Source organism: Drosophila ficusphila, unplaced genomic scaffold (genome assembly GCF_018152265.1).
Source record: "Drosophila ficusphila isolate 14025-0441.05 unplaced genomic scaffold, ASM1815226v1 contig_197, whole genome shotgun sequence".
NCBI classification, from domain to species: domain Eukaryota; kingdom Metazoa; phylum Arthropoda; class Insecta; order Diptera; family Drosophilidae; genus Drosophila; species Drosophila ficusphila.
The window spans coordinates 8,098,025-8,111,275 of record NW_025064091.1 but is presented as its reverse complement, the minus strand read 5'-3'; the positions used below and the strand labels follow the sequence as shown (position 1 = coordinate 8,111,275).

General features: G+C 45.2%; 1 protein-coding gene across 1 annotated transcript in view; it reads left to right on the top strand.

Moving 5' to 3' along the window:
• Positions 1–13,210, top strand: part of LOC108098127 (tyramine beta-hydroxylase) — a 33,154-nt gene extending 19,944 nt beyond the window's left edge. The window contains 7 exon segments of the mRNA XM_017200848.2: positions 7,384–7,742; positions 7,813–7,964; positions 8,034–8,425; positions 9,018–9,367; positions 9,774–9,961; positions 11,190–11,352; positions 11,355–13,210. Coding sequence (XP_017056337.2) covers positions 7,384–7,742; positions 7,813–7,964; positions 8,034–8,425; positions 9,018–9,367; positions 9,774–9,961; positions 11,190–11,352; positions 11,355–11,498 — 1,748 coding nt within the window. The 3' untranslated portion in view covers positions 11,499–13,210.
• Positions 13,211–13,251: the final 41 nt, after the last annotated feature.

Genomic DNA, 13,251 nt, shown 5'->3' with positions numbered 1-13,251 from the left:
CAGTTTTTGTCCCGTTTTTGGCCCGCTTTTTGCCGCTTTGGGACGTTGTGTGGCCACGCGTTGGCGGTTTTTTGTCGGCTGCCTGGATGTGGCCACACATGTGCCGCTCCCCTCCCCGCTCTCTTGACCCCTGACCCCTGACCCCCTCAGTTCCCATCCAAAACCTCCGTAGTGCGTGGTCAGCTTTATTAGGTTCAAGTTGCAAGGGGAACTTTCGGCTATTCCCGCTGTTTTGCGTGTGCCTTTTAATTTATTTATCAGAGGCCGCAGTCGACGCCGCAGTTTTGGGTTTTCCTCCTCTTTTTTTTTCTCGTTTATTTTTTTTTTTTGCTTTTTTTTGGCCCGTGGTCAAAGCGTCATTTGGCCAGAACGTGGTCGTGGCAATTTGGCGGCTTTGTTATTTATGCAACAGCCTGCGGCAGTTTACATTCACGTGCGTTCTGGCCACGTTTTTACCCCCCGCCTTCTAACATATGCAGCTACCGCTTTCCGCTTCCCAATATTGGAAGCCAAATGTCGCCTTTGGGGGCCGTCCATATGCCACGCGAAAAGCCCACAAAAATGCCAACCAAATTAACGCATAAAAAACATTGAAAATGACAGCCTAAATCCAAAGCACTTTTCGGATGGCTTATTTGCACACTTAAAAAAATACAAGAAAGGAATATCATCATCATCATAATTTTTATATATTTTGAGTGGTTTTTCGGTTGTAATAAGGCCAATTAGTGACTTACAGCGGAACCAAACACTGTTTTGAGCACCTTATGACCACAGTTAACGAGCCCAATCACTTTTTGGACGATTAAAAAAGAATGATTTTTGGCCAATTTTCGCAATTTTGGTAAGGGGTAACATCGTCATTTTTTGCGAAAAAAGGCAAAACTTCAACTTTTTTGGGTGTTTATATCATCGGATAGGAAATTTTATTGCGAATTCAACGATGTATGCCACTCCACATTTGGGAGAGTACTTGCTCAGATATTCCAAAAAAAACTGTTTTTTTTTTAAGCCATTTTTTGTAGTTTTGGGCAAAAAAAAAAATTTTCCCATTGGTAATTTGTCTGTTATTTGTGCAAGAAACAACTTACAGCGAAACAAAGAATAGTTTTGGAAACAAGAGAAGCCCAACTATATAATCCACCGAATGCAATTTAATTGACATTAAACTATTCCTTTGATTAGATGATAAAAAACAGATGTATTTAATGTTCACGTTAAAAGTACATAAAAAAACATTTGTTTATGTTTTCAAACACCCATTTTTTTCCTTTACCACCTATAAAATCATTTTTTGGGAAAAGTGGCCAAATTTAAACATTTTAAGGAGTGAATGCCATCGGATTCAGAATTTTATTACGAGTTCAACGATGTATGCCATTTCAGGAGAGTACTTCCTGAGCAATTTTTATGAGTTTTGGGAAACAAAAAAACATTTTTCAATAGTAATTATTTAATTATTGAAATACAGCCAAACAAGGTATAGTTTTGAAAAACAGAGAAGCCCAACAAATTATTATCAAAGCGCTCTTTTTCAGATAGCTGAAAAAATGTAAAAAATTATAATATACAATTAAAAACAATTCAGACTTCACTTGTTTTAAATTCTAAATAGATCTTTCTGTGAACTATATTTATTTTTTCGGTGCACTCCCAAAAGCAAAAGCCTTGCGAAAGAATTGTTTTTTGCTCGCTTTTGAAAAGTTTGACAGTTGGCCATTTAACTTGCCATCGAGTTATGACGACGACGTTGCTCGGACATCGGTTTTAATTTTTTGCCACTTATCCCTTATCCCTGCCCCCGAATGGAGGGACGCTCCCCAGAAGGCAGAAGCATTAACGATTCATAGGGCTTAGTGTTGGACATCCTAATGGATTATCGACTTCGGAGTGTCATTACTCAATGTGTCACGGCAGTTGTTGAGCAGCCCCACTGCCACGCCCCTCGACGACCCCCAAATCACCACACTCCCCCACCCTGCAACACCATGCATAACTGTTCAAGTTTCCACATGCCTCTCCCAAGATCGTTCGTCATCATCACCGCTGCGGGGAATCATCATCGAAGGTGCCGCAAAGTGGTTGCCATAAATAAGCCTTATGATAAACTAAACGTGCGCTCGTTTGTTCTAGACATTGTGTGAATTTGTTGTGATTTAGTGATGGGAGAGCTAATGCTTTTAAAAGTGTTGCTGCTCTTAAGTTCAAAGGGGCAGAAAAAGGTATACCAAATATACAGAAAATTATTTGTATAAATTATTATTTCTGTTTTCAATCACATAAATCTTATAATCAATTTTAAAGCATTATTATTCTTTGGTAAAATATTTATGAAATGTTTTTAAAAAGCTCTGAGATTAAAATGCTAGTTTTTTGTGGGACATTTAATAGAATTTTTTCTTAAGTTTCGCGGAAACCTACCCAAAACACATCACTAAGGCCAAAAGTAACGGTACATCCTGTAGTGCTACTCCCATCACTAACCGCTTGTGTGTGTGTGTGGGTGTGATTCGAAGTCTATCAGAATGGCAGTATGTGTGTGTGTGTGAGCGTGTAAGCAGTGCACCCAATAAATCCTCAATAATTTATATAGAGCGCCGTCCGCATTTCTGAGGTTTTTGGCCGGGGGAAGCGAAAACGGAAGGGGAAGGAAATGTGGGTTGTCTAAGCGAAAGCGAAATTTGTTCAAATATTTGTCTCAATCAAAGAGGCGGCGCAAGGATTTCACAGTGGAGCCAGAAGTCGGCCGAAGGATACCCTTTATTTGCGTAAAAACTTGCATTGAAAAGAGTTCCATTTATTTTAGAACATTTTGGATAGAAGGTCGCTGCAAATAAATAGCTAAGCATGAAATTATAACTTAGAGGCTTAGATACACTTCAGTTCTTTTATTATGACACTTTCAAAGATTTGCTCTTGAGTTGACAGGAAAGCGAGCTTTTGAACGATTCAAAGAATAAACAGGATGGGTAATGGATAATGGATAATAGATAATGGCTCTCATGTAGCGCAATTTCATAACTCGAACTGACAACAAACATAAGAGGCGGCAAAGGGGAGGGAAGAGGGGAAAGGAAAAGGGGGAGAAGGGGCCACAAGGACGCAGTCAATTTATATTATGAGCCAATGTCCTGTACATGGCAATCGAAGTGGACAGATGAGAGCGCGGATAATGATAAGTGATAAGAGTACCAGGAGAACCAGAGCAACAAGAACAACAAATGACAAGCGTGCACAAAAGGAATCCAATAAAGTGTTAAGTGGGGCAGCCAAGCAGCGGCGGAGAAAGCTGGAAAAGCGGCGAAAGCGGGAGAAAGGCTTGGGGAAAGCACGAACATTTCATTCCCCAGATGCTTTTGCGTCACTTGAGCGGCAATTTGAATGAACGAATGGGAATCGGAATGCGAATGGGAAAGGGCTTGGGGAAAGGGAAATGCTGAAAGTGCGGAAAACCGAGGGAAAGCTGCGAGGCCGGCTGAAGCCAGGCTAAATCGTCCCCAGGCCAAACCAATTGACGATTTGTGCATATAACCTTATTATAATGACATCATTTCGGAGCGCCTCTGGCAGCTCAACTCAACTCAACGTCCGAGTGCAAGGACTATGGTAGACTGTCGCAAATGCGCAAATACCAAACCAGCTTGAAGTTGTCCCAACTTGAATCGTACCCACTACCAAAATCCAATCTCTGCAACATTGATAAGCAAAGCATTTGATAAGCAAAGGAAAATAACCAACCAACCCTTCGCGATAAAATGATTTTTGACTGTTTAATGCAGGTGCTACCAAAAAAAAAACAATTGCTAAGTGGACAACCATTGTTCCAGTGAAGTTTTGAATAGCTCTTGGGAATGTTTGATGGGTGGCGACTTGCGTTATTGAGTGGGGTGAGTGGGAGGAAAAGAGGAAGGGGAAGAGGAAGAGGAAGAGTGGGGGTGACGAGGAATTGGACGTGCCTTTAAGTGCCGTTTCGCTCGCATCCAGTAAATAATAAGAAAATTCCAGCGCGCATTGGCATTTCCGCGCCAACATCCTCATCACTGCCGTCATCCGTCGGGAGACACAAAACTATGCGGAGCAGCCCCACTGGAGCCCCACTGGAGCCCCACTGACGTGCCCCACCAACGTGCCACCAGCCAGCAGCCATCCATTCCGAGGAGCAGAGCGGAGTCAAAGTGGCATTTCAAGTTCAAGCCGGTTGGCAAAGTCGGAAGAGTCGGAAAAGTTTTCGATTGGATAAGAGGCAGCGGAACGAACACAGCCGAGCACAAACGCAGTCGAGCAAATGCAATCAACTTCGAGTATATTAAATTTTATCACACTCATACCTCGAATGACGGACTCTGGATGTGGCCAAGCAATGTTGGCCCGGCAGCAGGCATCAAATGGCCAAAAGGCCAAGGGGTCTTCAAACCGAAACAAAAGTGTAAATTCCGAGTGTGTGAGAAGTCCAATCAATGCGCCATCGAGTCAATCGGGGGCAATTCCACCAACTGAATCTACAATGAACTCGCAGCTCAAAACCCACGAAACCATTTCCCTCCTCCCACAAAAAAAAAAAAAAAAAAAAAAAGGCGATACAAATTGAATTACCTGAGCGTTGGCTGGTTATACTTACCTGCATAAAATGGCCATCAACTCGATATTTGCAGGCGAATATTTGCAGGGGAATGAAGAATACAGATCAATTAAATAGATTTATCTTTATTCTAGAGAAATATTTATGTGTCCTATAAACAAAGGAAACAAAGTACTTTTTCTCTTAAATCTATGCATTGGATTCAAAACTGGATTAGATGTGTAATATTATCAGAAAAGGTTGAGGTTTTCCCTATTAATTATAATTATCATCATTTGTTACTAAAAGCTGTTGAAATCCTTTTGCAACTATTCTTGGTTTCAGTTCTTTCTAATTACCATGCACTATACTCTACACTTACTATTACTATTACTATTGCTAATAGCAACAATCGTTATGCTCAAATTCCCTACACTCACCGATCTGCCAGCCAATTATAAGTTGAACTCGTTTCGCATTCGTTTTTGAACTCGGTTCGCTGGGAATAATTGCGAAATGACAACGGAGCGGGCGGGACAACAAAACCGATTTGTTTCGTATTACCAAACTTTCGCAGGCGAATGGCAGGTGGTGGGAAAGGGGAGGGGGGTTTGTGTGTGTGTGGGGGGGAGATGCTTTTTTGGGGTTCCAGTTCGTTGGGGTCTGCGGTTGAGCCGATGTGTCCGTGTTCGTGTCCGTGCCGCCTGTAAAACTCAAGTGAGACATATGTACAGTAACAAATCAATTTTAGTGGCAGACACACACTCACACACACACAGAAAAGGGGTTGTTGTGTGTGTGTGTGTTGGTTAGGGGGGAGTGGAGCCCGAAACTCGTTTGGGGCATATTACTTCCGCCGAACTTGATTGAACTGCTCTGCCAGCGAGCGGAAAGCGAAATTCATCAACGCACCATTGCCCGAAATCCGAGACCCCTTCTCAACCCGAAACCCGAATCCCTCCGCCCTTAACCCCTTCCCTCCCCCCTCGGCACCCATGTCAAGACACACACACACACACACACTACACCCCCTTGCCGTCAATTTCCCCTCCCGTGTGAAAAAACCACGGACCCCTGTCACTTTTGATTGTAATCGAGTGTTTTTATTGTCGCTCTCTCGCTCTCGCCTTCGCTATCTTCATCTGGCTGCACTGCGAGAAAAACTTTCGGTTCGTTTTGAGACGCTTTGGTTGAGGCTTATGAACAAAGAGTGCCGCTTAAGAAAGGTTTTTTTAAGCCTGACAGTTGAATAGGAAGATAAAAGAAATACAATTTTTAGATTCTGAATTGCTCAATGCTAAAATATTAGAAATTGTTTTTTAAGCCAAAAAAAAAAAAAATATTTATACCTATATATATTTATGAACTTTTAATACAAACACATTAAATAACAGCATTAACAATTATATGTCTCTCAAATTCAAATACAAATACGAAGTGTAAATTAATGTGATGATTGTTTGAAATGATTCTTGACTTTTGTTATTTGATTTCACCCCACTCTTTTTTCGCTGTGTAAGCGCACTGACAAACAGTTTGATATACTTTACGAACTGCGCTGCAAAGCCACATCCACATCCACATCCACATCCACAATCGCATCCGCAATCGCATCCGCATCCAGAGTCCTGGCCATGGACCTCATCCTCCTCTTCCTCCTACTCCTCCTCCTCTTTCTCTTCCTTTTCCTCTTCCCCATCGTCCTCGATCTCGGCGTGTGTTTGCCAATTGGATTTGACATTTTATTGGGTTTTCCTTCGCTCTCGTTACTGCCGCTCCACTGGATCCACAATTGCCATAGTTGTTGTTGTTCCTGCTCTTGTTGTTCTTGTTTTTGTTGTTGTTGTTGATGTTGTTGATATTGTTGTCGTAATTGATGTGCCTGATGTGCTGCCGTTTCGACCAAGTCGCTGCCAACATAAATCCACGCGGCTGTCCCCCCGAAGTTGCCAAGTGCCACCAGTGACTCCGCCGCCTCCCCTTTGGCTTATGAAGATTGGTGGAGCGCGCGCGGGCAGTGGTGAACTGAAGTGAACTGGAGTCGCGTGGCTGGCTTTTATTTGGGTAATTAGTACAAGGCAACTTGATTATCGCGCCACCGTGGATGCACATTGGATGGCCGGGATGGCAGGGATTGGATGGCCAGGATTGGATAGGTACGTAGCATTGGATGGCCACAGCAGTGGAGCAGAGGAGCCGGCTAATGGTTGGCAATAACTCTGCCTGGACAGGACACCCAGGACTCGCAGGACTCGCCCGCTGAGTAACAGGTCGGATAACACCGATGGAGTCGAGGGAGAGAGAGCAACGGGTCCCGCGGGAAATTGCCCTCGCATCGCAGCTGGGCCATCCAATCGCTCCCCCTTCAATCTGAGCTGGCCTAATTAATAAATTGAACTAGCCCAATCCCCCCGGGCCGCTGTCCCCAGCACATTAATCAGGTCGTGGGAATTACGGCCATCTGAAGCCGAACAAAAGCGGGGTTCCCTTAAAGATCTGTGCATTTCTATAGCAATTGAATTAGATCTTTAGGGAATCTTTTCTCTAGTTTTGTTTCATGTGAATCTCAATTGCAAAAGCAACAAAATGCCTGAAATCATACAACATTTCAAAATTGAAGGAATCCACACTTCAATGAGAAACTATTATAATTTTAATCCTTATTAAATGGTTAAGAATATTTTCAAAGCAACTGTTGTAGTAATAATAAAAAACTCCCATCAAATCTATGAATTTCCTTGCCTTGTTATTATTAAAATTGAAAGCATTGAACTTCTGTTAAACCCTTTCTTACATCCAATTATATTTTAAACACTTTCCCGCAGGACTCTCGGACACGAAGCTGCACGAGATCTACCTGGACGACAAGGAGATCAAGCTGAGCTGGATGGTCGACTGGTACAAGCAGGAGGTGCTCTTCCACCTGCAGAACGCGTTCAACGAGCAGCACCGCTGGTTCTACCTCGGCTTCTCGAAGCGCGGCGGCCTGGCGGATGCGGACATCTGTTTCTTTGAGAACCAGAACGGGTTCTTCAACGCGGTGACCGACACGTACACCAGTCCGGATGGCCGGTGGGTGCGGCGGGACTATCAGCAGGACTGCGAGGTCTTCAAGATGGACGAGTTCACGCTGGCCTTCCGGCGCAAGTTCGACACCTGCGATCCTCTGGACCTGCGCCTCCATGTAAGTGCCTCGTTTATTGCATTTCCTTGGCGATCATTGCATATATATAATATACGATCCTTCCTTGCAGGAGGGCACCATGTACGTGGTCTGGGCGCGGGGCGAAACGGAGCTGGCCCTGGAGGATCACCAGTTCGCCCTGCCCAACGTGACCGCTCCCCACGAGGCGGGGGTCAAGATGCTCCAGCTGCTCCGCGCCGACAAGATTCTCATACCCGAAACGTAAGTGGCGCGACGGCGAACAGAAATGCCACAATCCTATTGTGACTATTGCATGCATGACTATTCCAGTGACTTGGACCACATGGAGATCACGCTGAAGGAGGCGCCGATCCCCAGCCAGGAGACGACCTACTGGTGCCACGTGCAGCGGCTGGACGGCGACCTGAGCCGCCGGCGGCACATCGTGCAGTTCGAGCCGCTCATCCGGACGCCGGGCATCGTCCACCACATGGAGGTGTTCCACTGCGAGGCCGGCGAGCAGGAGGAGATCCCCGAGTACAACGGCGACTGCGAGCAGCTGCCGCCGCGGGCCAAGCTCTGCTCCAAGGTGATGGTCCTCTGGGCAATGGGCGCCGGCACGTTCACCTATCCGCCGGAGGCCGGCCTTCCCGTCGGCGGCGCCGGCTTCAATCCCTTCGTCCGGCTGGAGGTGCACTTCAACAATCCGGAGAAGCAGGCTGGTAAGCGGATTAGCCCCAAAGCGATTTGTTCGCAGGCGATGAGCTGCCGACTTTAAGCTTATTACGCTTATTTATTTATTTTATTTCAACAATAAATAAAGCATGACTATGAAATCGTTTGAGTTCGTGGATTTCAATCAACATATAAATTACGATTGCATACGATTAACATAGTTTAAATGAACACTAATAATAATAATAATGAATAGAAGTAACATCTAAGTTACGATTGCAGATAAAAAAAGATAGCGTACTTATTTGGGCTAACCTACTGGTCGTATACGTAACACAGTTCAAATTAATAATAATGAATAAATAATTAAATAATAATAATAATAATAATGAATACAAATAGAAGTAACATATAAATTACGATTGCAGGTAAAAAAAAGATAGCATACGTTTTTTAGGCTGACCTACTGGTCGTATACGTAACGTAGTTTAAATGAATACTTAGGAAAAGTTTGATAGCTTAATCAAATTGCTTAGCTTATAAAACATATATTTTTAATTTATTTATTTTCTTCAATTGGAAGTGCCCACTGATATTAATCATCCGCCCTGTGGCACTTTCGCCTAACTTTCGCCTCAGGTTTGGTGGACAACTCGGGCTTCCGCATCAAGATGTCGAAGAGCCTGCGGCAGTACGACGCCGCCGTGATGGAACTGGGCCTGGAGTACACCGACAAGATGGCCATACCGCCCGGCCAGACCGCCTTCCCGCTGAGCGGCTACTGCGTGGCGGACTGCACGAAGGCCGCCCTGCCGGCCACCGGGATCATCGTGTTCGGCTCCCAGCTGCACACGCACCTGCGCGGCGTCCGCGTCCTCACCCGTCACTTCCGCGGCGACCAGGAGCTGCGGGAGGTGAACCGCGACGACTTCTACTCGAACCACTTCCAGGAGATGCGCACGCTGCACTACAAGCCGCGGGTCCTGCCGGTAAGCCAAGCAGATCCTTCTCCTCATCTCTTTTGTGGGTCAGTCAGTGGGTCGGTCAAGCGGTATTCGATGATGTTAAACACGTAGCTAGTTTATTAGTTTATGGTACTGAAGTAGGTTATTTCCTTCAAACAAAGGCAATAGCCCATTGTTTTGTTTACCTTCTTCAAAGCTAACTGTTTTATATAATATGATTTCAAATATTCAGTTTTCAATAAACTAACGAAATGTTTAATAGCTTTAGCTACTGCCATGACTCATCCAACATCCAACCGAAGGCCACCCCTTGACCAGCACTTCTCTTATTTTGGTGGCCTGTTTTTCATTCACTTCGCTTTAGTCTGCGTCCTTGATATTTTCCTGTTATCCTTGTTATCCGTGCGGCGATCTGCCATTTGTTTTCCAGGGCGACGCCTTGGTGACCACTTGCTACTACAACACCAAGGAGGACAAGACCGCCGCCCTCGGGGGATTCTCCATCAGCGACGAGATGTGCGTGAACTACATCCACTACTACCCGGCCACCAAGCTGGAGGTCTGCAAGAGTTCCGTTTCGGAGGAGACGCTCGAGAACTACTTCATCTACATGAAGCGGTAAGGCAAAGTGCTCTCTTATATGCTAGTATAGTATAGTATAATTATATAATGATCCCTAAATGATTTGCTATTTTCCCGATTGATTAGATTAGATTTGATCGTCGGGGAACCAAGGAAAGTCTTTTGATTTTGAATCGTGCTGCAGGCGAATTCCCGACTTGCTCATTCCCCGCTTCCAAATGCCTCATGCCGAATCCTTCTGCCTGCCTTCTCTGTTGGCGTTACGTATATTCAGCAATTATAACGCCCATCCACATTCGTGGCATTCTAGCCATCCGTCCCGCGGGCGTTTGCGGCGATAATGGAAGAAATATTTTTTAATCTACGCAGCAGCGAAAGCGGCGACAGGCGACGTCACAATGCCACTGGCGGTGGTGCTGTTATCCGGGGGATTGAGGGGGGATTGAGGGGGATCCTTGGTTGGTTGGTTGGTTGGTTGGGGCTCCAAAACACTGGGGCTCAAGGGTGATGAGCGTCGGCATTGTGGGCTTTCATTAAGGGGCCTCTTCCGTTCGGCTCCTTGTGCATCAAAGGGAAACTTTTCGACATTCCCCTTTTCAAGGCCCGATTCCTTGGCGCATTCATAACGGCGAAATGCTCTTTGTTCGCCTCCTGTGGCCACAACCCCCACCCCCACCCTCCTCCACTTTCGACCCTATTCCATCGACCTGGCCCGAAAAAGGTGTTCGCTAATTGCCAACTTTAAGCAGTTGAGCATCGGTTGATGGCGAAGTTTGCATTAGATTAGGGAAGCCGCAGCGGGAAAACTCGGAATGCGGGCTCGCCAGGTGGAAATGGAAATTGCTGGCTAAAGTTGAACTTGTTGTTGTTGCGGTTATGCCTTCCACTCCACACTTGGATTATCCCCAATCTCAGTGGGTTAGAAATGTCTACGAATGTAATAGAAATTGGCGAGAAACCGAAGAGTTTTTATTGGGTTTCTCCCATCGCAAATTGCGCATTATAAAAGGTGCTTTTAATAAGGTTGAGTTTTAACAATCCAATCTTTCAATCAATCTATTCTACTTAAGTTTTATAAGCTATGTATATTTGTATTTTCCTTAGCTTATAATAGTTGTAAGTTATTAAGCATTTACTTTATATTTTACATTGCTTTGAATGCAATAAAATATTGGTTTCTGTGAACCCAAGAGTGTGACTTCCCCCAAGGAAGTGTGGCTCCTTCTTACCTGCTCACCTCTCGTTGTCCTGTTTCCTTCCGCAGGACGGAGCACCAACACGGCGTGCATTTGAACGGAGCCAGGTCCGCCAACTACCGGAGCATCGAGTGGAGCCAGCCGCGGGTGGACCAGCTGTACACGATGTACGTGCAGGAGCCCCTCAGCATGCAGTGCAACAGGTCCGACGGCGCCCGCTTCGAGGGGGGCGGCTGGGCGGCTGGGAGGGCGTGCCGGCGACGCCCGTCCAGATCCGCGTGCCCATCCACCGCAAGCTCTGCCCCAACTACAATCCGCTCTGGCTGAAGCCACTGGAGAAGGGCGAGTGCGATCTGCTCGGCGAGTGCATCTACTAGGCTAGGACCGAAGGGCGTGGCACGGCAAGGGGGCGTGGCATGGCACAACAAGGCACACACAGGCACACACACGCACACAACTGCAAATGCAAATGCAACGCCACAGGGAATAAATGGTTACTTTATCTTGATTTGATTGAAGTATCAGAGGTATTGATTGCTGGCTGCAATTCAATTAGATTCCTTTTCTATTAAATCATAACCTATTTGAAAGCTAGCAATCACGCATCAACTCTTCATTAGTTCCCCAATTTATTTCTAATTAAATATTGCTGGGCAACCATGTTTGTTTTTGGGTCACTTCAAAGTATTAAATATTTATTTAACAACTGCTGATATTTAGGCTTAGGTGTCGGGCACTAGGGAGGTCCCACTGTAGCCGCTTTGTGTTTGCCCGCTCATCCGCATCGCCATTAGCATTAGCATTATCATCGTCCGCTTTGTGTGTGCTTGGGCCAAAGTGAAAGGCAGTCGGGGCAACAGGCCAAAACAAATGTTTTCACTCTTTAAATAACTAATGCATTTACCATCACCAATCCCGCCCATCTATTTTCCCCCCTTTTAACTTTTGCCTTCGCCTTTTGCCCTTGCCTTTTATTCCTACCACACATATATATATTTTTTGTTCGTTGTTTGTTTGTTGTTTGTTGTTTGTTGTGCTGGTGCTAGCATTCGTGTTCGTGTTTGTGCCCTTTGCCCTTGCTGTTTTGGCCAGCCTTTGAAATTTGCCGACTGACAGCGCCGCCAGGCTAAAACGTTTAACACAAAGCAGCTTACAAGGCATGGCCCACACGCACACACACATGCACGCACACACACACACACTCATATCCAGACGCACTGAACTTGGATCAGACGAAATTGTAGCATACTTCTCAGCGCCAGCTGAGAAATTAAATGGCCGACTGACTGAATGGAACAGAACCAAACCGAACCGAACCGAACTGAACCGAACGGAACGGAACGGAACATAACGGTCTTAAACGGACAAAGTGGCCGGAACCAAGAAGGCCAAGAAAGTGTTGAAGGAGAGGGGGATAGAGGCGCACTGTTTATACAATATAAATGAGCAAACTTTTGATGCAACCCGACGTTGCCAAGTCTAATTACCAAGAAGCTCGAGGAAAAAAAGGCAGGGCGAGCTGGCGGACAAAAATCTGGGGGAAGGGAAAAATAATTGGCGTGGGATGTCTTATTGGAAATGTCGAAAGTTGGCAAACGGCAAACTGCAAACGGCGAGCGGAGAAGGCGGGGATCATGGGACATGGTAGATGGGCTACCCACAGCCAGGAGCTTACCACCACACGAACCCATGTGTTATTCTTTCTTTTGCCGGGGGATTCCACCCCCTTTCCGCCCTTTCGCTCCAATCCCGCACTCCATCTTCATCACACCGCAGGCTTTTCAGGGTTTTCTGCATTTTCCCCCCTTGCCATCTCCACAAATGCACCCACACAGCGACACGCACACACACACAAATACACACACAAACATACATTTGAGTAAACATGTAATGGATACGTTTAAGTGTAGCCAACATACATATGTAAGATGTGATAATTGTTCTATGGCTATAAATGAAATATATATACACATGAATATATAAACTATGTAGATGAAATATTTATAAAAAACAAAAACCGATCGAAAGCGAAACCAAAAAAAAAGTAAAACGTATAATTTATCTAATAAAAACTGACCACCATACCAGATTGCCGTCTTTTGTAATTTCTGGGGAGGAAACAAATAAATA